The sequence below is a fragment of the Balaenoptera physalus genome (assembly GCF_965194825.1).
Source record: "Balaenoptera physalus genome assembly, chromosome: X".
NCBI classification, from domain to species: Eukaryota; Metazoa; Chordata; class Mammalia; order Artiodactyla; family Balaenopteridae; genus Balaenoptera; species Balaenoptera physalus.
The window spans coordinates 67,236,386-67,258,037 of record NC_138903.1 but is presented as its reverse complement, the minus strand read 5'-3'; the positions used below and the strand labels follow the sequence as shown (position 1 = coordinate 67,258,037).

General features: G+C 35.2%; 1 protein-coding gene across 1 annotated transcript in view; it reads left to right on the top strand.

The window, feature by feature from the left end:
• Positions 1-8,245, top strand: part of MAGT1 (magnesium transporter 1) — a 42,991-nt gene extending 34,746 nt beyond the window's left edge. The window contains exons 8-10 of the mRNA XM_082447438.1: positions 2,399-2,473; positions 4,863-4,953; positions 6,234-8,245. Coding sequence (XP_082303564.1) covers positions 2,399-2,473; positions 4,863-4,953; positions 6,234-6,249 — 182 coding nt within the window. The 3' untranslated portion in view covers positions 6,250-8,245. The remainder of the gene's footprint in view (positions 1-2,398; positions 2,474-4,862; positions 4,954-6,233) is intronic.
• The last annotated feature ends 13,407 nt before the right edge of the window (positions 8,246-21,652 follow it).

Below are 21,652 nucleotides of genomic sequence, written 5' to 3'. Positions count from 1 at the left end.
CCAGGGTGTCCACCCCTTCAGGTTGGGACTGTGGTGTGGTGACAGACATCAGTGCAGGGCTCACTCTGCCCTGATGGTTAGCAAGCCATCACTCGTGTGCTCCTTGCAAGTAGAGTCTAAGCTTCTCTAGCCCTTTTGTCTGTCCCAGCAGATTTCCTAGCAGACAAAGACTGGGATGCCCAGATTGTGACATGACCTGCTCGCTCCCCAGGGTGAGGATCCGCCCATGTGGACCTTCTCTTCCTTACAGATCCCTCCAGGAGGGGTAGGTCTTGACCCGACGCCTTTTTTTCCCTGACCTACCCGGTTAAATGGAGATCTTCCTTTTAGTTTTGCTTGTATAGGATTTCTTCTGCCAGTGTCCAGTTATGTTTCCATGAGAATTATTCCACATTTAGATGTATTTTTGATATGTTTGTTGGGGGAGGTGAGCTCACATCCTCCTACTCCGCCATCTTGAACCCCAAACCTACTAGCTCATTTACTTCTTTTATTTAATTTTTTTAATTTAATTTTTTTCAATTTATTTTTGGCTGCGTTGGGTCTTCGTTGCTGCATGCAGGCTTTCGCTAGTTGCGGCGAGCGGAGGCTACTCTTCATTGCGGTGCAGGGGCTTCTCGTTGTGGCTTCTCTTGTTGCGGAGCACGGGCTCTAAGTGTGTGGGCTTCAGTAGTTGCAGCACATGGGCTCAGTAGTTGCGGCACGCAGGCCCTAGATTGCGCGGGTTTCAGTAGTTGTGGCACACGGGCTCAGTAGTTGCAGCACACAGGCTCAGTAGTTGTGGCACGTGGGCTCAGTAGTTGTGGCTCACAGGCTCTAGGGCGCGCGGGCTTCAGTAGTTGTGGTGCGTGAGCTCTAGAGCGGAGGCTCAGTAGTTGTGGAGCACAGGCTTAGTTGCTCCGCGGCATGTAGGATCTTCCCAGACCAGGGATCAAACCTGTGTCCCCTGCATTGGCAGGCAGATTCTTAACCACTGCACCAGCAGGGAAGTCCCCCTAGTAGCTCGTTTAATAGCCTAGTTCCTGTATGTTATGGAATACCACCTCCTCTATTTTCTATTTAGTTCTCTCAGGGTAACATGTCATCATGATTATGTAATTATTTATTATTTATTGTTTGTATCCCCCCACTAGAGTGTAAACTTGTCCAAGGAATGGTCTGTATTTCCTCTAACTTTGTGACTCCAACTAATGGTGCCTCCCTATAACAGGCAGTAAAAGTATAATAGTAAAAGTTTAAAGAGTCTATAAATGAAATGAAACAATACATATGGAAGTGCATCATAGCTCTTGATAGCTGGACCTTGGTGGTATACTGTAAGATGGAAAGCTCATAGACCATGATACAGAAACAAACCATTCCAAAAACAAAAGTCTCAACCATTAATCAGAGTACCTATAGCCAAAGCCTATAGAAATGATCAGTCTTTATGCTTACATGCATACAAAGAACCCTCGTAAGAAAAAAAGTAATCGCTGGAGAAGACAACTTGGCTAAGCAACAAAAAACATGAATGAGTTTATGTCCCTTTCTGTTTAATTATACCCACATGAGGTAGCATACAATGTGCATATGTATATGCATAATTAATATGAGCATTTTAAACTGCTGTTTGTATTCACCAAACTGCAGGGTGAATCTCTCTTTTCTACTAGAACACATTCTATTTGTTTCAAAATGTGATTTTTCTTATTTTACTGTTCTGCCATGCCATGTGTTACCTTTTGCACGAGTAAGTCTATTTTGTATTTATATAGCTTCTATATTAAGCTGAATAAAAGTGAGGTTATGGCTTGCAGGATTTTCTCTTTTTATTAGAATAGGACAATTTAGGTAGTTTAGTAGTAATTTGTGCTTTAAAGGTTAATTGTTGAAATTCTGGAAAATTTTGGTAAGTTATTTTTCAAATAAAAATTAGTTGCTATTCTTTAAATGGTGTACATTTCAAGTGTGTTCTTTTTTGGAGGGTGGTTGAAATATTCAAAATGGCTATTTAATTTTTTAAAATGTGTATGAGATTGGCACAATAGTTGGAAGAATGTTCCAGAAGTTTATTTCAAAGTACAGTTTTAGAGGAAAACTCATATTTCATCTATGAGTTTAAATATCAGTTTTAAATACTGATATCAGACAGTATTTAAAAACAAATATCAGACATTTGTTTAAAATATCAGTTTTTATTTGTGCAAATAAAGTAATTTTCTAACCTTAATTATTTTTATTATGTCTTCATAGTAAATAATTGTCATACTATGTAGACACCAGATTGCGTAGTTATAATTTTTTGTAATTGAGAATAGAAGGTTTATATATTTATTCATTCTATATTATTCTAGGAATATTAAAGTTGTATGTCATTTTTGTCTGTGTGAATTTCTCCTTAAACAATTTTTCTAAGATGGTGGGGTTACCTTAGGGATGGTGCTTTTATGTGAAGCTGCTACATCTGACATGGATATTGGAAAGCGAAAGAGTAAGTCATATCATATGCCAAAATGTAGCAATTCTGCCTTTAATACAGAAAAAAGAATGTCCTTTTAATCACTTCCCCTCTTAGTTATATTATTTTACTTATTTACTATTATAAAAGTAATATGTGCTCATTGTAGAAAATGTGGGGGAAAATAGGAGAATGAAACATTTCGGAGGAGAGTTACCCATTATTCCACCATTGAAAAGCTAATAATTTTAACGTAATATAAGTTCCTTCCATTTGTAAAAACATCTTTTCAACTGTATGTATAATACTTTGAATCTTATACCACCCCTTTTTAACCAGAGTTAAAATATTTCACTAATACTTTCCCATACATAATTTTTAATTTATAGTCTATACTGTAATTTACTTAACCATTCTGATTTTGTTAAGTGTTTACTTTTTTCCTAACTTTCATTATAATACTTATTTAGTGACTATTATGGTGCATATTAAACTTTATCCTCTTTCATAGTAATTCCTTAAAGTAGAATGACTGTGTGGTCCTATGTATGAGTATTTTCAATTATCTTGATGTTTTAAGCTGACGATGCCAAATTCTTTCCCCAAATGTTTTAATAATTTAGATTCCTACCAGTTGTATTTCAGAATGCTTGTTTCACTGTAACTTTATCAACATTAGATAACCTCATTAAAAATGTGTATGTGTATATTTGCTAATCAGATAAGGGGGAAATATATTATTTTGTACTTCTTTGGTTATTAGTATAGTTGAATATCTTCTTAGATGTTTATTAGCTGTTTGTGTTTTCCCTTCTGTAAAATGTCTTTTTGTCTTTTACCATTTATGTATTAGAGTCTTATTCCTTTTCCTACTGGTTTGCATAGACTTTTTATATATTAGAATATTCACACACTGATATTTGTTACAAAGAAATGTAAACAATGTAATTTACTTTACTTAACATGAAATCAGTCTAAGAGTTTTTTTTTTATGGTTAAAGAGTTAAATGTCATCAAAATTAACCTAGGTTAATAAATCTATTTACTTTTTCTTCTAGAAAAAAGATGATGACATTGGATTTTAAATTTGGGAGATACGTATTTTGCTGAATTGAAATGAATTTTTACATATTAGAAAAATAGAACTAATGTAACAATTTTTTATCCAGTCAATATACATCCTTTAATTCTTGACTTTTGAAAAATTGCCTATTTCAGTATTCATTATTGGGGAAAGGCCATCTGGGTACTACACCGCTGGCATGAATTTAAATTGTAAAACATTTTGGTGACATATATTAAAATAGTCACAATTTGATCTACTTCTAAGATTCTAACTTAATGAAATAGTCACAAATAGTAATAATAAATATTTCTTTAGCGCCTATTATGTACCAAGAACTACCTGAAGCACTCTTAGATATGTGAAAAAAGTAGAATACAAATATATATTCAGAGTGAAACTGTATATATACATGTATGTATGCATTTGATTAGGGAAAAAAAAAGACTTCTCCAAAGAGCATGTGTTAATACTCAGAAAAAATATGTTTAACATTTACATTTTGGCCCCTAATCATATTGTGTGAAAATGTTTAAAGGAAAAAGTTATTCTCTAAGTATAACAAAACTAAAAGTTATTTTTAGTATCGGCCAATAAATATGGAGCTCCAGTTTCCCTGGAGCTTCCATTGCTGTAGCACACGTGCTTTCCCACACCCCTCCCTCTATGCTTCTTAGCCAGTCTTAGTCCAGGAACTCAAAGAGCCTCATGTTATGTGAATCATACTTGAGCATTGTAGGGTCAGCATCTAGAGTTAAGGTTGGTAACTACTATGCTAAACCAGAGCATGTGGGATTAATGGAGAGAGCTATGAATTTAGGGCTAGGAATCTGGGCGGGTTTTTTCCCCTCATAATTCAAATGAGGAATCCATGTTGAAGGAGTTCCTCATACAAGCAGTGTAGTTACCGGTGAATGAATAAAATACTTTCAAGTAAGGCTTTCACAATGATATTGCCAGATGTCTTTAAGTGAATATTTATCAATAATAAATAAGGCCATACTAAGGATTTAAAAGAAGTTTAATAAGTGAGTGAGTTATTTTCTTGTCAGTCATAAAACAGTGTATTTAACACTAAATTCTTGACTGTGATGGCTTTAATGAAATTCATTATTTCATACAATTAAATTACACAAGTATGTAAATGGAACTATTCTATTATATTGTAATGGAGCAAATTAAAGGAGAAGGCAGACTGCTGAAGATATAAGAATGGGGATGAAATTTGTTGTACAGTTTAGATTTACCAGTAAATTAAAGCCCTTGCTTTTTACTCTTGGAAGTATAGCCTACAAGTTATGCTCTTGCTCTTTATTATGCTTTACATGCTCATTTTACTCTCCTTTTATTTTTCTGCAGTAATGTGTGTGGCTGGTATTGGACTCGTTGTATTATTCTTCAGTTGGATGCTCTCTATTTTCAGATCTAAATATCATGGATATCCATATAGGTATGATTATTTTTCATTTATATAGTGATTATCTATACTTACAATCATTAGAGTTGATGTTGCTTTATAATTTTTTGGACTGTATCGCCAAATTACTCTAGCTTCTAAAGCAAAGAGGTAGGCTTTAATTTAGGTATGTTGCTTATAGAAATTAAAATAATTATGATACAATGAACAATAGCCTGTAATTTCTCAGGAACATCATTCAGGGTTATTCTGACTTCACCTAATTTAACCTAGAAATCTATCAAACACATAATGATTAGAACATTTTATACCCTATCTACTCATACAGTTCCTTATCTGCATACTTTACGTGTTTTTGAGGACAGAATTATTTTTCTAATGTTTTTTAAAACTTCTCACTCTACTTTTCAGGCTCTTTAGCTGGCATAAACAGAATATTTGATTAGAATCCAGTTTGTAGAGTGTATAATAAGAAAGAGTGTTTAAGAAGGTCTAATTGGCTTGAAATGTTCATAGAGATCTCTAAGGCTCAGGGAAGACATTATTCTCCTGGTTATAAGTTCTTGGTTTTATTCTGTTACTAGCCAAAATAAATGTACCAGTACACAATGGGGAATGTTGTGAGTTCGTTTTATAATCTGAGTGCCATTTACTATAATTCCTATTCTTTTAATACAACATTGTCCTGTTGTATAACCGACTATGAACACTAAAGGTAAAGTATATCAAGTGATATTTTTGAGACACATTCATTCTTCGTATTTTTAACACAAGTTTTTAGTAGGTAATTTTGAAACACTCCCTGATCAGTTCAGTATATTGTAACATTCCTAAATGCATTTTGATTAGTGAACAACTTAATCTTTTGCATTTTCTGCAAACTTATTTAATTTTAAGACCAAAACCTACTAGAACTTTGATCCTTGACTTATAATCCTCCAGCTTTATACTTTTATTCTTCTGTGTATGTATATTTTAAAATAATTTATCCCCTATAGAATACTAGCTGGGATGCAAGGGTAATCTTCTGCTTCCCAGAAGCTGGGACTTCTGTTACTTATTTGATCACCGTGGTTGATTCAGTTATTAATTGGTGTCTCCAGGAGATATTTTAACTCAAAGTTATTTCTATTTCCTTTTCTCCTAAGACTACCTCAATATCTCAGTGTTTCTCACTTTTTGTGATTGATACTCAAAGTTTATTATACAATGTACCCAAACGTTCTTTGATCTGAAAAAATCAAGATATTTATTAGAAGTAAAGACTACTTTTCTTTCACAGACTAATAGATTGGTATATATTTTTGTTTCAGCTTTCTGATGAGTTGAAAAGGATTCCAGAGATATGTAGACACTGGAGTAATGGAAATTGAAAAATGAAAAACGTGTGTGTGAAAAGAAGAATGCAATTTGTGTATTTTGTATTACCTCTTTTTTTCAGGTGATTAAAATAGTTAATCATTTAACCAAAGAAGATGTATAGTGCCTTAAGAAGCAATTTTCCATCAAAATCATGAAGTATTTGGATATGATTCTCCTCTTAACCTTCCCTTCCCAGTAAACTTAGTGGAATTAAATATTTAAAAAAAAAATTTAAACTACTACTTCATTTTAGTTACAACAAGGTTCAAAACTGCTTTAGTTAACTTTTGACCATCTGATTTTTTATTATCTTATCCAAATGTGTGGGGGGCAGTTCTGATAACAACATCAAGAATCCATTCTTAACTTTTCCATCTTTGCATGGATGTGTATACTTTGCACATCTTTCCTTTTGGGCAGAGAAATCATATGTGCTATGTGTCTTCTGAAAATGGAACACCATTCTTCAGAGTACATGTCTAGACTTTAGAAAAAAAGACTAGCCAGTCCTCCTCCATCTTTCCTCCTGAAATGCAGTGCAAACTATGCTTCTTGGTAGCTGTAGACATTAAGAAGTATCTCTAAATGCAGGATTATGATTTCTGCATGAGTGTGGTATTGACTACCTGTACTTGGAAAGATTTCAGGCTCATTCTGTCTCCCTAGTTTTCCTTTATTTAAGGTGGGCCCCTTTCTAATAAAAATGTAGCTTAGTGATAAAATCAGTGTAAATTTAAAATGGTCTAAAACGTTTCTGCAAATTAGAGCTCATCACTTATTTCATTTGTACCTAAGAGAAAAAGCTAGGTTCATCTGGTTAAGTTGATATCTGTATTACAGTTGCAACATATTTCATTAACCCTTGTGTTTAGGAAAAGGACTCCCCTAGATTGGGAAAATAAAATCATGAAATATTAAGCTGTTGCCTGTGAATAGAAAGTAAATGTTTCTTGAAAGCTGTTCTGTTTTTTGCTATTATTTTAGCCTTCATTTTCTCACTTTAAGTGGAGAACAAAGTAATCACTTGAAGAAGTTTTGAGTTTTATCTTTTTTTCTGTCAGTGAAAATAACTGTATGTGCTAACCAAATTTCTGTGAAGAATGAAAGTTGATGGTTATCATTAGATCTAGCTATAACCTCCCCCATAGCTATAAAGAGTATCCAGAAATGCCACTATTAATGGAAATATGAGAATTCTGATAATGAAAAAAAAATTTTAAGAAATCTTAGAAGTATTATTACATTAAAATAATACTGTGACTGCCTGCTACTATTTACCATCTAATATCTCTCCCACGTGGTCTGGAAGTCTTATATAATAGAGGTTTGAAGAAAGAGATGGATATAATTGCCTAAGAAGACATGTTGTATGTGGGGGTTTTGTTTTTGTTTTTGTTAGTAGATTTGGTGGGTGAGGGGATATTTACTCTCTAGTGGAGCCTGTTTTTGTTGCTCCACTGTAAATTGTATGATTCTGGATTCCTTATCTGCTGTTCTTGTACTTCTCTCAGGCCAAGTAAATTTATGCTGTGATTCTTATGAGACTTGTGTGAATATACCCTGATTTGTACATACTAACCAGGGGAATATTACTGCCATGTAAAATGTATAGCTCCAGATAATTTGCAATGAACATTGAAAGAATGACAGTTTTTCTGTATTTGTTTTGTCTCTTAAGAGCACATTCTTCTTCTTCTTTAAGGAGAGAAGTTGCATTCTGGCTAAAATCTGTAGAGAGCAGATTTACTACACTTAGAATAGTGTTACTTTTGTGGAAATGTTGAAATTAGCTTTCATCTGAAGTGCCTTAAGTAGACTCTTAATTAACTTTTCTAGTAATGGTTTAAATATTATTTGTTATGCATTTAAAATACTATTTAAAATGACACATTGTAGTGGCAAAGATAACCAAATGTCTGGCTGTTTGCTTTTTGATCATATCAATAAACTTTTACAATCTAAATTCTGAGTTTCTGGTTAACAACTAAGGAGAGGTGAATTTAAAACACTAAACTAGAATTGTAATATTAGGACATACCATTTTGAAATTATAGTTAAATTTCTTATTGTCCTAATGACAGTGAATTTGATAGGCCAATTTACTTAGGTATTTCTGGACTGAGACACATTCTTCCAGGATTCCATACATTATCCTTCATTAATGCTGTCACCCATTAGATTAGTCAAAACAACCAAGATAAGTAAATGAATGACTGTTTTCAATGGTTCATTACATTTTGCCCTAGTCAGTGAATGCTGTGACTAGGTAATTCCCTTTTGGCACTAATTAATTTGAAACAGTTACCCAGACAGATTATCAAGTTATATAAGACTGGGCAGCAGTACAGTTGCAAATATGGAGTAGAAACACTGGACAGGAAGTAAAGAAAACTGGCTTTTAAACAGCTTTTAGTCCTTACTTTGTTTCTGTCTAGCTATGTGACCATAGGCAAATCAGTGAACCTCTCTGGACCTGTTTCTTTATTCTAATGTGATTGCATTGGATTAAACCACCTCAGTGTTCCTTTCAGCACTACTGTTCTATGATGTAAAATATTAAAGATGTATTTCAATTTTGAATGGATATCATTTATGATATTCAGGTTTGGTGTTGAATTAGATCAATTGAAATGCAGGGTGTTTTGTAGTCAGATTTCTGAAGAAGCTACGAAATGCTTGTGGAAGCCATTATAGCTGAAAATTGTTTAGTAATATGCATTGAAATATTTTTTTAGAAAGAATACACTTGAAACAATTATGTTAATATCAGATCTTGATTTAAGTGGGTTCTGCCCAATTTTGAGCAAGGATGAGATGAACAACTGTAATAGTATGCTAATATTATAGAAAGTCAAAACCAAAGGGACTTTAGATACCATTTAGTCACTCCCTTCGTTTTGACTGCTAAAGAAAACCTGCCCTAGAGAGGTGAAGCAATTTACTGAAGGTTATTCCAAGGAAATTCCTACAGGTTTCCTATTTAGCTGCAAATTTCCTATGGATTAGGTTTCACTTCAGGATACAAATTACTCCCTGGAGAAATGGAAACCATAGTTAGTCTGTCTTGATTGCTTCCTGATATCTAGATTGCAGGGACTTAGGGAAGGGGAATGAGGAGTTGTTGCTTATAATTAGAGTTTCAGTTTTGCAAGATGAAAAGAATTCTGGAGGTTGGTTGCACAACAGTGTGAATGAACTTAACAGTACTGAACTATACGTTTAAAAATGGTAAAGAAAGTATATTTTATGTATATTTTACCACAACTCAAAATTAAGACAAATACTATTGCCTTGGCACCAACCCCATATTAGCATATCCTTACTGACACCACTTTGTATTTGATCATTGTCCTGAAAAGATTATAGCTGAATAGAGTATGACTCATGGTGGGAATGTTGGAGTATGGTCTTCAGGCTCTTTGGGTGACAATTTAAGAACATGCAGATAAACCCTGCCTTCAGAATCAGTGATGAGTATATTCCTATGAGTGCTTTATAAATAATGACTTGCAGCTGAAAAAAAACAAACTAAGATGTGTTGGCTCCACCAAATACCCAGACTCAGAAATGATGCATTTGGTCTGAACCTTCCAGTTTATAATGCCTGTCTGTGGCTCTGTGGCTAGCAGTTGTACCTAGAGAACTTTGGATCTGAAGTTCTTTTTATGATCTTCAAATAAAATAAATGCAATATTTTCTCTCCCTCCAAACACAGCTCGAACATTATAGCTTCCCGGAAGCTTTCCTGACCTCCCAGTTTGGGTTTTATACCCTTCCTCTCTTCTTCGGTGCATCTCTGTTACCCTATCTTGTAATTGCCCTGTCCCTCTCATAAACTGTAAATTCCTTGGGAACAGAGACATTGTCTTACTCATCTCTGTATGCTCCTTTTCTAAAATGCATGCATAGTACACACTCAGTAAATTTTCACTGAATAAAGAAAAAAAGTCTTTACTCTCAAGTTGCAGTCTTGTGGTGGAAACAAACATGTAAACAAATGCAATCCTAGTGGGGAAATATGTTTTATATCATGGATACAGAGAAGGGTTTGATCACTTTCTTGAGGTTGGGTGGGAGGGGAAGGGAGAGGTTTCTGTGATAGGAATTGAAATTTTAAAGGATGATTGATTAGTTCACAAGATACATTTTTTAAGTACTGAAATGCCAAATTACTCTCATCAGTATAGTATCATTTTAGTACTTTTAAAAGAATCTCAAGTCAGAGTCATTTACATCCCAAATCATACCCAAAGAGTTACATGGTATGTGACAATTTCTAAATGAACAAAAATGCACTACTTTAAAAATATTCTTACCATTCTTATCCCTCTGCCTGTTTTACGAAGTCTTCTAAGGTATCTCATTTTAATGACCAATTCTCAAGTTATTAGTAACTCTGAACATCTTTTCTCTTATTTCTTAGTCATTTGTATATCCCTTAGAACCAATTTGGGCCTTCGTCTAATTCCAAAGGTCTTCCATAGTCTTCTTAGAATTGAGGTAGAGAAACTTTATGGAAACAGAAAGAGAAGATAGGGACTTCCCTGTGGCGCAGTGGTTAAGAATTCGCCTGCCAATGCAGGGGACACGGGTTCAATCCCTGGCCCGGGAAGATCCCACATGCCACGGAGCAACTAAGCCTGTGCACCACAACTACTGAGCCTGCGCTCTAGAGCTCGCGCACCAGAACTACTGAGCCTGCTTGCTGCAACTGCTGAAGCCCATGCGCCTAGAGCCTGTGCTACACAAAAGAGAAGACACTGCAATGACGAGCCAATACACCGCAACAAAGAGTAGCCCCAGCTGGCCGCAACTAGAGAAAGCCTGTGTGCAGCAACGAAGACCCAACACAGCCAAAAACTTAAAAAAAAAGAAAGAAAGAAAGCAAAAGAGAGAAGATAGTAGGGAAATTTGAGGTGAAAAAGAAAAAAGATGGAGGCAGGTTTCCAGGACCCCTGAAACCCAACTAATTCTCTTCCTCCATGGTTAGATTTCCTCCTCTTACCTCTCTTTCTTTCCCTCAAAGGTCAAATTCATTCTCACAAGTCTGACCCCTCCTCACCTCTTTTAATCAAAATTTTCTTCCTTATTCATTCTATTTGGAAAGACTCAAGCCAGACATACAAGGGATCCTTAATCCTAGTTCCTGGTCCTTTTACAGGTTTAACAACATCTGAGGACATGTAGATGACTATGACAATTTTATCTCAGATTTTAATAAAATACCAATATTTTGATAATATACAAAATACTAAAATATCAGTACAACCACTTTGCTCTAGTATCATACATATTATTGACAGATTCAAGTTCAAACAGCTTAGCAGAAGAAAGGAAGATGGAATTCCCTGATAGTGACTAGCTAGTTCTATCAAATGTTAATTCAAATTAAGATAGTATCAGGAATAAATGTAATAAAAGATGTGCAAGACCTATTGACTGGAAACTACAAAACATTGTTGAGAGAAATTAAAGAACACAAATAGGGACTTCCCTGGCAGTCCAGTGGTTAAGACTCCACACTTCCACTGCAGGGGGCACATGTTTGATCCCTGGTCAGGGAACCCAGATCCCACATGCCACGTGGCATGGCTAAAATAAATGAATAAAGAACACAAATAAGGGATATACCCTGTTCACAGATTTTAAAATTCTATGTTCAGCTATACTCCAATAAAAATTCTTAAAAAATTTTTTAAAACTTTTAAGGAAAAGAATTCTTTCAGTTGAAATGTGTCTGAACTTTGAACAATAATAACCCTTTACAAGTTACTTCCTACAATTATAACACTAAGTAACATCAAAAATGAAATATGCTAAACTTTCTCAAAAAAAAATAAAAATACAATTTAATGTTGTAAAGCTCTCAATTTTCATATCAACGCCAATAAAAATTATAGCATATTTTTGTGTGTGTGTGAAGGTTGAAATTTATATGGAAATGCGAAGGGCCAAAAATAGCTAAGATAAATATTACTCAGTCATAAAAAAGGACGAAATAATGGCATTTACAGTGACATGGATGTACCTAGAGACTGTCATACTGAGTGAAGTAAGTCAGAGAAAGACTAATATCGCATGATATCACTTATATGTGGAATCAAATAAAAGGTACAAATGAACCTATTTACAAATCAGAAATAGAATCACAGATGTAGAAGACAAACTTACAGTTACCAAGGGGAAAAGGGGGAGGGGAGGGATAAATTGGGAGATTGGGATTGACATATACACACTACTATATATAAAATAGATAACTAATAAGAACCTACTGTATAGCACAGGGAACTCTACTCAGTACTCTGTAATGACCTATATGGGAATAGAATCTAAAAAAGAGTGGATATATGTATAACTGATTCACTTTGCTGTACAGCAGAAACTAACACAACATTGTAAATCAACTATACTCTACTAAAAATTAATTAAAAATAAAATGTTGCATAACAATCAAAAAACAAAACAAAACAAACAAAAAAATAGCTAAGATAGAAAAATGACAGAGTAAACAGTTCAGAGGGCCCATCCCTCCGCAGAAACACTGAAAAAGATAAGTAAAGACTGCCAGAATCAACTCTGTTGTAACTCTGGAAAATAGGCAAAGGTTTGAAACAACCAAGTGAATACTAAATCAGAAAAAGTTTCCTTAAGAAAAAGGAAACTTAAGCATGGTAGGAGAACTTTGTGGTGTTTTAGCCTCGCCCTGTCCCCCCATGTTGGTGTGGCAGAGTTTTGAAGATGGCATTCTGTGTTCCCAGTTTGGGTAGCTGGTCCCAAAGAGAGCAGAGCAGACCTTGTTTCCAAGAAATTGTGTTTGTCTGTTTTGACCTGTCTGTGGGTTCCCTAAGAAATGACACAAGAGGCTTGCCTTAGTTTTGCCCAGCTCAGAAATCATTCAGGACAGAAAAGCAGCTATCCTCAAAAATGTTAAAAGACAAAGCCACTGCTGCCTGAGGCAAAACATTGCTGTTGTGGCAATCAATAGATGTGTCAAAAGTCTAGGAGCAAAAGCTGAGAAGAGACTTACTTTGGGAAACAAAAGCTTTATATACCCATAACAGGATGCATGCTCAGAATAGACTTAATAGTACTCTAAGCTTTTACCTCTGACTAATCTTTATGCTCAGTGCAAGCAGGAAGTGAAAGCTAAGGCAGAGTTGTAAACAGACTGGCTAAGTGTTGAAGGACTGTACCAAGACAGGGCCAATCTGCAAAGATTGAAAGGGGTTTTTGTTTTGGTTTTTTTGCCTACAGGTGTTTAAGGAAATCACTCTCATATCACTAGATGACTACTCAGCTAGTGAAACAGAGACTTCAATGTCGACATATGACAAAGAACACAGTCTTTACACAAATAGTTTAGGAAGTTCACTAAGCAAAAACTATAACCTACAACATGCAGAAACAACAACTAATGGGAAAGTAGGAGAATATGATTTCCAGAGTTACCACATTATAATATTCAAAATGTCCAGTTTTCAACAAAAAATGATGCGGCACATGAAGGAATAAGAAAATATCACCCATTCACAGTGGAAAAATAGAAATTAACAGAAACTATACCTCAGGAAGCCCAGACATTGGACTTACTAGAAAAAGATTTTAAATCAGCTATTTAAAATATGTTCAGAGAGCTAAAGGAAATCATATCCAAAAAATAAAGGAAACGAGGTAAACTATGTATCACCAAACAGAGGATATCAATAAAGAAAGAGAATAACAACAGAATGGTAATTATGTGGGTAAAGGATGTGTTAAGTAACCCTATTGTGGTAAACATTTCACAATATATATGTGTATGAAATCATCATGTTGTGCACCTTAAACTTACACAATGTTATCTGTCAATTATATCTCAATAAAGCTGGAAAAAAGTAAAACACATTACTCATGGGGAGAAAAAAGATATAAAAAAATAGAAATTCTTGATCTGAAAGATACATTAGTGAAAAAAATTTACTAGAGGGCTTCAAAAACATATTTGAGCAGACAGAAGAAATGAATAGGGAGCATGAAGATGAGTTGATTACAATTATCCAATTGGAGAAGCAGGAAAAAAAAAAGAATGAAGAAAATTAACAGAACCTAAGACCTGGGGGACAGCATCAAACACACCAATATACAAATAATGAGAGTCCCAGCAGAAGAGGAGAGAGAGAAAAGGCAGAAAGAAAAAATGAAGAAATAATGGCTGAAACCTTCCCAAATTTGGTGGAAGACATGAGTCTACACATCAAGAAGCTCACTGAACTCTAAGTAAAATAAACACGGAGATCCACACCAAGACAGACAGACAGAGAATCTTGAAAGTACCAAGACAAAAATGATTTTTCACTTAGAAGAGATGCTCAGTAAGACTAACAGAAAGGAATACACTCCAAAAAATCAATTAAACACCAAAGTAAGCAGTAATGGAGGAACTGAAGAACAGAGTATATATGACATATAGAAATCAAATAGCAAAATAGCAGAAGTAAGTCCTTCCTTATCACTAATTACTTAAATGTAAATGGGTTATATTCTCCAATAAGAAGACAGAGAACGGCAAAATGGATTTTTAAAAAACCCCACCATCTAACTATAGGCTGTCTACAAGAGACTCACTTTCATTTTTTTCTTTTTTCTTTATTGAAGTATAGTTGCTGTACAATATTATATAAGTTACAGGTGTACAATACAGTGCTTCACACTTTTCAAAGGTTATACTCCATTTATAGCTCTTGTAAAATATTTGCTATATTCCCCATGTTGTACAATATATCTTTGTAGCTTATTTTATTTATTTATTTATTTATTTTATTATTTAGTTTTGGCTGCATTGGGTCTTTGTTGCTGCACGCAGGCTTTCTCTAGTTGCGGCGAGTGGGAGCTCCTCTTCATTGCAGTGTGCAGGCTTCTCTTTGCGGTGGCTTCTCTTGTTGTGGAGCACAGGCTCTAGGCGTGTGGACTTCAGTAGTTTTGATGTGCAGGCTCAGTAGTTATGGCTTGTGGGCTCTAGAGGGCAGGCTCAGTAGTTGTGGCACACGGGCTTAGTTGCTCCGTGGCATGTGGGATCTTCCCGGACCAGGGCTCAAACCCATGTCTCCTGCATTGGCAGGCGGATTCTTAACCACTATGCCACCAGGGAAGTCCCCTGTAGCTTATTTGATACCTAATAGTTTGTACCTCTTAATCCCCTAACCCTGTATTGTCCCTCCCCACTTCTTTCTCCCCATTGGTAACCACCTGTTTGTTCTCTATATTTGTGAGAAGAGACTCACTTTAGATGTAGACACAAATAGATAAAAAATGAAAGGATGGAAAAAGATATTCCATGTAAATAGTGACCAAAGAGAGCTAGGGTATCTATACTAATATCAGAAAAAATAGACTTTAAGTCAAAAATTGTTACAAAAGACAATAAAGACATTATATATTGATAAAAGGGTCAATCCACCAAGGGAATATGATAATTATAAACATATGCACCTAACAATATTGCCCCAAAATATATGAAGAAAATATTGATAGACTTGATGGGAGAAATAGTAAACAATTCTACAATAATAGTTGGAGACTTCAGTACTCCACTTTTAATAATGAGTAGAACAACCAGAAAGAAGATCATTAAGGAAACAGAGTCCTTGGACAACACTATAAACCAACTAGACTGACAGACTTACACAGAACACTTCACCTAACAAAGGCAGAATTCACACTTTTATCATATGCACATGGAACATTCTCCAGGTTAGACTATATATTAGACCACAAACAAGGATCAGTAAATTTTAAAAGACTGAAATCACACTAAATATCTTCCATGATTACAGTGGAACAAAACCAGAAATCAATAACAAGAAAATTTGGAAAATTCATAAATATGTGGAAATTAAACAGTATAATCTTAAACAATCAATGGGTCAAAGAAGAAACCACAAAGGAAATTAGAAAATATTTTGAGATGCGTGAAAACAAGAATGTATCATACAAAAACACAGAATGTAGTGAAAGCATTGCTCAGGGAAAATTATACCTGTAAATGTCTACATTAAAAAGAAGAAAAATCTCAAATCAATAACCTAACATTACAGCTTAACTAGAAAAGAAGAAACTATAGGTATAGAAGAAACTAGATATAGAAGATATGTAGAAGAAATTACACCCAAAGCTAGCAGACAGAAGGAAATACTAAAGATTAGATTAGAATGGAGATACACAAAATAGAGAATAGAAAAACAACAGAGAAAATCAACAAATGAAATATTGGCTTTTTGAAAATACCAACAAATTATTAGGTTGCCTTAGGTTTAGACTCTTCAAAAAATATTGCATAATTTATTCAACTCCCACTGGTTTATGAGAAGGAAACATTATTTCATTTGGAGCTATAAGATTAATCTTGTTTGGTGTACTTTTTAAAATTGAGGTATACTTGACATACAATATTATATTAGTTTCAGGTGTACAATATAATGATTCGATATTTGTGGATGTTGCAAAATGATCACCACAATAAGTCTAGTTAATATCCATCAACATATGTAGTTACCATTTCTTTTCATGTGATGAGAACTTTTAAGATTTATTCTTAGCAAGTTTCAAATATGCAATGCAGTATTATTAACTATAGTCACCATGGTGTACATTATATCCCCATGACTTATTTATTTTATGACTGGAAGTTTGTACCTGGTTTACTTTTAAATATTCTGTTCTCCCCCATAATTTTCATAAAGTGAATGGAGAGGTCGTTTTAATATATCTTTTATGTTAAAAAACCTAAACAGACCTATGAGGAAAAGTGAATTATTTTATGATTTTTAATTATATTCATTTTAAATGGACTTTATTTTTCGAGCAGTTTTAGTTTTACAGGAAAATTGAGCAGAGAGTACAGATCTTTCTCATATGCCACCTAACCCCCCCTCCAGTTTTCTCTATTATTTTTATTTATTTATTTATTGGCTGCATTGGTTCTTCGTTGCTGCGCGTGGGCTTTCTCTAGTTTCGGCGAGTGGGGGCTACTCTTTGTTGCGGTGTGTGGGCTTATTTCAGTGGCTTCTCTTGTTGTGGAGCACAGGCTCTGGGCACGTGGGCTCTAGAGCGCAGGCTCAGTAGTTGTGGAGCAGGGGCTTAGTTGCTCCACAGCATGTGGGATCTTCCCTGACCAGGGCTGGAACCCGTGTCCCCTGCATTGGCAGGCGGACTCTTAACCACTGCGCCATCAGGGAAGCCCCTGTGTCGGGTCTTAGTTGCGGCATGCAGGATCTTTTCGTTGCAGCACTTGGGCTCTCTTGTTGAGGTGCGTGAACTCAGTAGCTGTGGCGCACAGGCTTAGTTGCCCGGTGGCATGTGGGATCTTAGTTCCCTGACCAGGGATCGAACCCGCATCCCCTGCATTGGAAGGCGGATTCTTAACCACTGGACCATCAGGGAAGTCCCTCCCCTATTATTAATTACTTGAATTAGTGTGGTATATTTGTGACAATTGATGAACCTACATTGATACCTCATTATCACCCAGAATCCATAGTTTACATTAGGGTTCACTCTTGGTGTTGTACATTCTCTGGGTTTGGACAAATGTATAATGACAAATATCTACTATTATAGTACCATACTGAATAGTTTCACTGCTGTAAAAATCCTCTGTGCTCTTCTTCTTCATCAATCCCTCCCCCAACAACCCCTAACAACCACTGATCTTTTTATTGTCTCCATAGATTTGCCTTTTTCAGAATATCAGATAGTTGGAATCATACAGTATATAGCTTTTTAGATTGGCTTCTTTCCCTTAGTAATAGGCATTTAAGTTTCCTCCATGTATTTTCATGGCTTGATATCTAATTTCTTTTAGGACTGAATAACATACCACTGTCTGGCTGCACCACAGTTTACTTATCCATTCACCTACTGAAGGACATCTTGGTTGCTTCCAGGTTTTGGAAACTATGAATAAAGTTGGTATAAACATCTGTGTGCAGGTTTTGGTGTGGATGTCATTTTCCAATTCATTCATGCATTCATTCCTGCAAGTGTGGGATCATATGGTAAAAGTATGTTTAGCCTTAGGTTTGGTAAGAAACTTTCCAAAGTGTCTGTACCATTTTCCATTCCTATCAGCAATGAATGAGAGTTCCTGTTGTTCCATGTTCTCATTGGCGTTTGTTGTTGTCAGTGTTTTGGATTAGCCATTCTAATAGTTGTGTAGTGGTATATCATTGTTCTTTTAATTTGCAATTGCCCAGTGACATATAATGTTGAGCATTTTTTCATAAGCTTATTTGCTATCAGTATATCTTCTTTGATGAGGTGTGTCTTTGGTTCTTTTGCCCAAGAAGAACCCAATCTTAAAACTGGGCCTTTGTTTTCTTATTGTTGAGTTGTAAGAGTTCTTTGTGTATTTTGGACATCAGTCCTTTAACAGATATGTTTTGCAAAGATTTTCTCCCAATCTGTGGCTAATCTTTTCATTATCTTAGCAGTGTCTTTTGCTAGCACCATTTGTTGAAGACCGTCCTTTCCCTGTTGAATTGCCTTTGGTCCTTTGCCACAGATCAATTGACTCTGTTTGTGCGGGATTATTTCTGGCCTCTCTGTTCTTCCATTGATCTATTTGTCTGTTCTTTCACCAATATCACACTGTCTTAATTTTAAATTCACATTCATTTTTTGAACAGGAAACACACCCACATGTATTTATAAAATATAAAAGGTGCAAAGAGTATATAGTGTAGTGAAGTTTCCTTCTGCCCTGGTCCCCCCGCTCCCAGGTTATCTTCTCCAGGTAATCACTATTATTAAATGTAATTTTCATTCCTTCAGAGTTATTTTACTTCTTATCCTCTCTCTTTCTCATTCTCACTCTCACTCTGGCTCTTACTCTTGCTCTTGCTCTCTCCCCAACACAAATATTAAAATACAGTGTTATGCAACTTGCTTTTTTTTCCATTTAACAATATAACTAGAAAAACATCTCATATATGTACATCTATGCCTGCCTTTTTAAAAAAGTTTTTATTTGGTAAAAAAAGTATGTAATATTAAATTTACCATTTTAACAATTTTAAGTGTACAGTTCAGCAGTGTTATGTATATTTAGATTGTTGTGATCTCTAGGACTATTTAATCTTGAAAAATTGAAACTTTATACCCATTAAAAACTAATGCCCTCTCCTTTACCCATCTCCCCAGCCCTTGTCAACCACCTTTCTACTTTCCATTTATAGGATTTTGACTATTTAAAATACTTCATATGAGTGGAATCATACAGTATTTGTCCTTTTGTAAGTGACATTTTGCTTAGCATAATATCCTCAAGATTCATCCATGTTGTAGTGTATGAAAGGATTTCCTTCTTTTTTAAGGCTGCATAATATTCCATTTTCTTTATTTTTTCATCTGCCAATGGACATTTGGGTTGCTTCCGCCTCCTGACTATTGTGAATAATGCTACAATGAACATCAGTGGGCAATTATCTCTTCGAGACCCTGCTTTCAATTCTCTTGGTTATATACCCAGAAGTGCAATTGTTGGATTCTATGGTAATTCTCTTTTTAACTTTTTGAGGAACCTCCATACTGTTTTCAATAGCAGCTTCACCATTTTATATTCCCAGCAACAGTGCACAAGGATTCCCTTTTTACTGTGTCCTTGCCAGCATTTCTTTTTTAAAAAAAATTAATTAATTTATTTATTTTTGGTTGCCTTGGGTCTTCGTTGCTGTACACGGGCATTCTCTAGTTGCCACAAGCGGGGGCTACTCTTCATTGTGGTGCTCAGGCTCCTCATTGCGGTGGCTTCTCTTCTTGCAGAGCATGGGCTCTAGGCATGCGGGCTTCAGTAGTTGTGGCACACGGGCTCAGTAGTTGTGGCACACGGGATCTTCCCAGACAAGGGCTCGAACCCGTGTCCCCTGCATTGGCAGGCAGATTCTTAACCACTGTGCCACCAGGGAAGTCCCGTGCCAGCATTTGTTATCTCTTGTCTTTCTGATGATAGTCATTCCAACAGCCTGAAGTAATACCTCATTGAGATTTTGATTTGAATTTCTCTTATGATTAGTGGCATTGAGCATCTTTTCATATGTTTGTTGGCCATTCGTATATCTTCTTTAGAGAACTGCCTATTCAATTCCTTTGTCCATTTTTTATTCTTTATTTGTCACTGCTGTTAATTGTAGAAGTTCCTTATATATTCTGGATATTAACCCCTTATCACATATAGGATTTGCAAATATTTTCTCCCATTCTGTAAGTTGCCTTTTTACACTCTTGATAGTTTCCTTTGATGTGCATAAGTTTTAAAATCTGATATAGTCCCATTTATCTTTTTTAGTTTCATTGCTTGTGCTTTTGCTGTCACATCCAAGAAACCAGTTGCCAAATTAAATGACCTAAAGCTTTCCCCCTATGTTTTCTTCTAGGAATGTTACAGGTTTAGGTCTTTAAGCCATTTTGAGGTAATCTTTGTATATGGTATAAGTTAAGGGTACTACTTCACTCTTTTGCAGCTGGATATCCTATTTTCCCAACACCATTTATTGAAGAGACTATCCTCTCCCCATTGTGTAGTCTTGGCACCTTAGTTGAAAATCATTTGGCCATATATGCAAGGGTTTACTTCTGGGCTCTCTTTTCTGTTCCATTTTCTATATATTATGCCAATACCACACAGCCTTGATTACTGTTGCTTGGTAGTATATTTTGAAATCGGGAAGAGTATGGTCTCCACTTTTGCACTTCTTTTTCAAGACTGAGTTGGCTATTAAGGTCCCTTGAGCTTTCATGTTAATTTTGGGATTTTTTTCTATTTCTGCAAAGAATGCCACTGGGATTTTAATACAGACTTCATTAAATCTGTAGGTCTTTTTAGCTAGTAGGACATTTTAACAACAGTCAGTCTTGCAGTCCATGAGCATGAGATGTCTTTCCATTCTTTTTGTCTTTCTCTGATTTCTTTTAGCAATGCTTTATAGACTTCAGTGTGCAAGTCTTTCACGGCCTTTGTTAAGTTTATTCTTAAGTATTTTATCCCTTTTGATGCTATAGAAAATGAGAGTGTTTTCTTAATTTCCTTTTTGGATTGGTTGTTGTTAGTGCATAGAAACACAAGTGATTTTTGAAAAAATTTTCTATTAAGGACTTATGTGGTATTATGTTATATGGATAGCATAGTTTATTTCACCAGTCCTCTATTGAGGAACATCTATGTTGTTTCTAAATCTTTGATGTTACAATGTTGCAATGAATAGTCTTGTGGACAACTCATTTTTCACCTGTAGAGTTTATCTGTTAGATAAATTCTTAGAAGTTAAATTTCTGGATTAAAGGATATATACGTTCAAAAATTTCATGGTTATCACCAAAGCTTTATGATTTTGACATA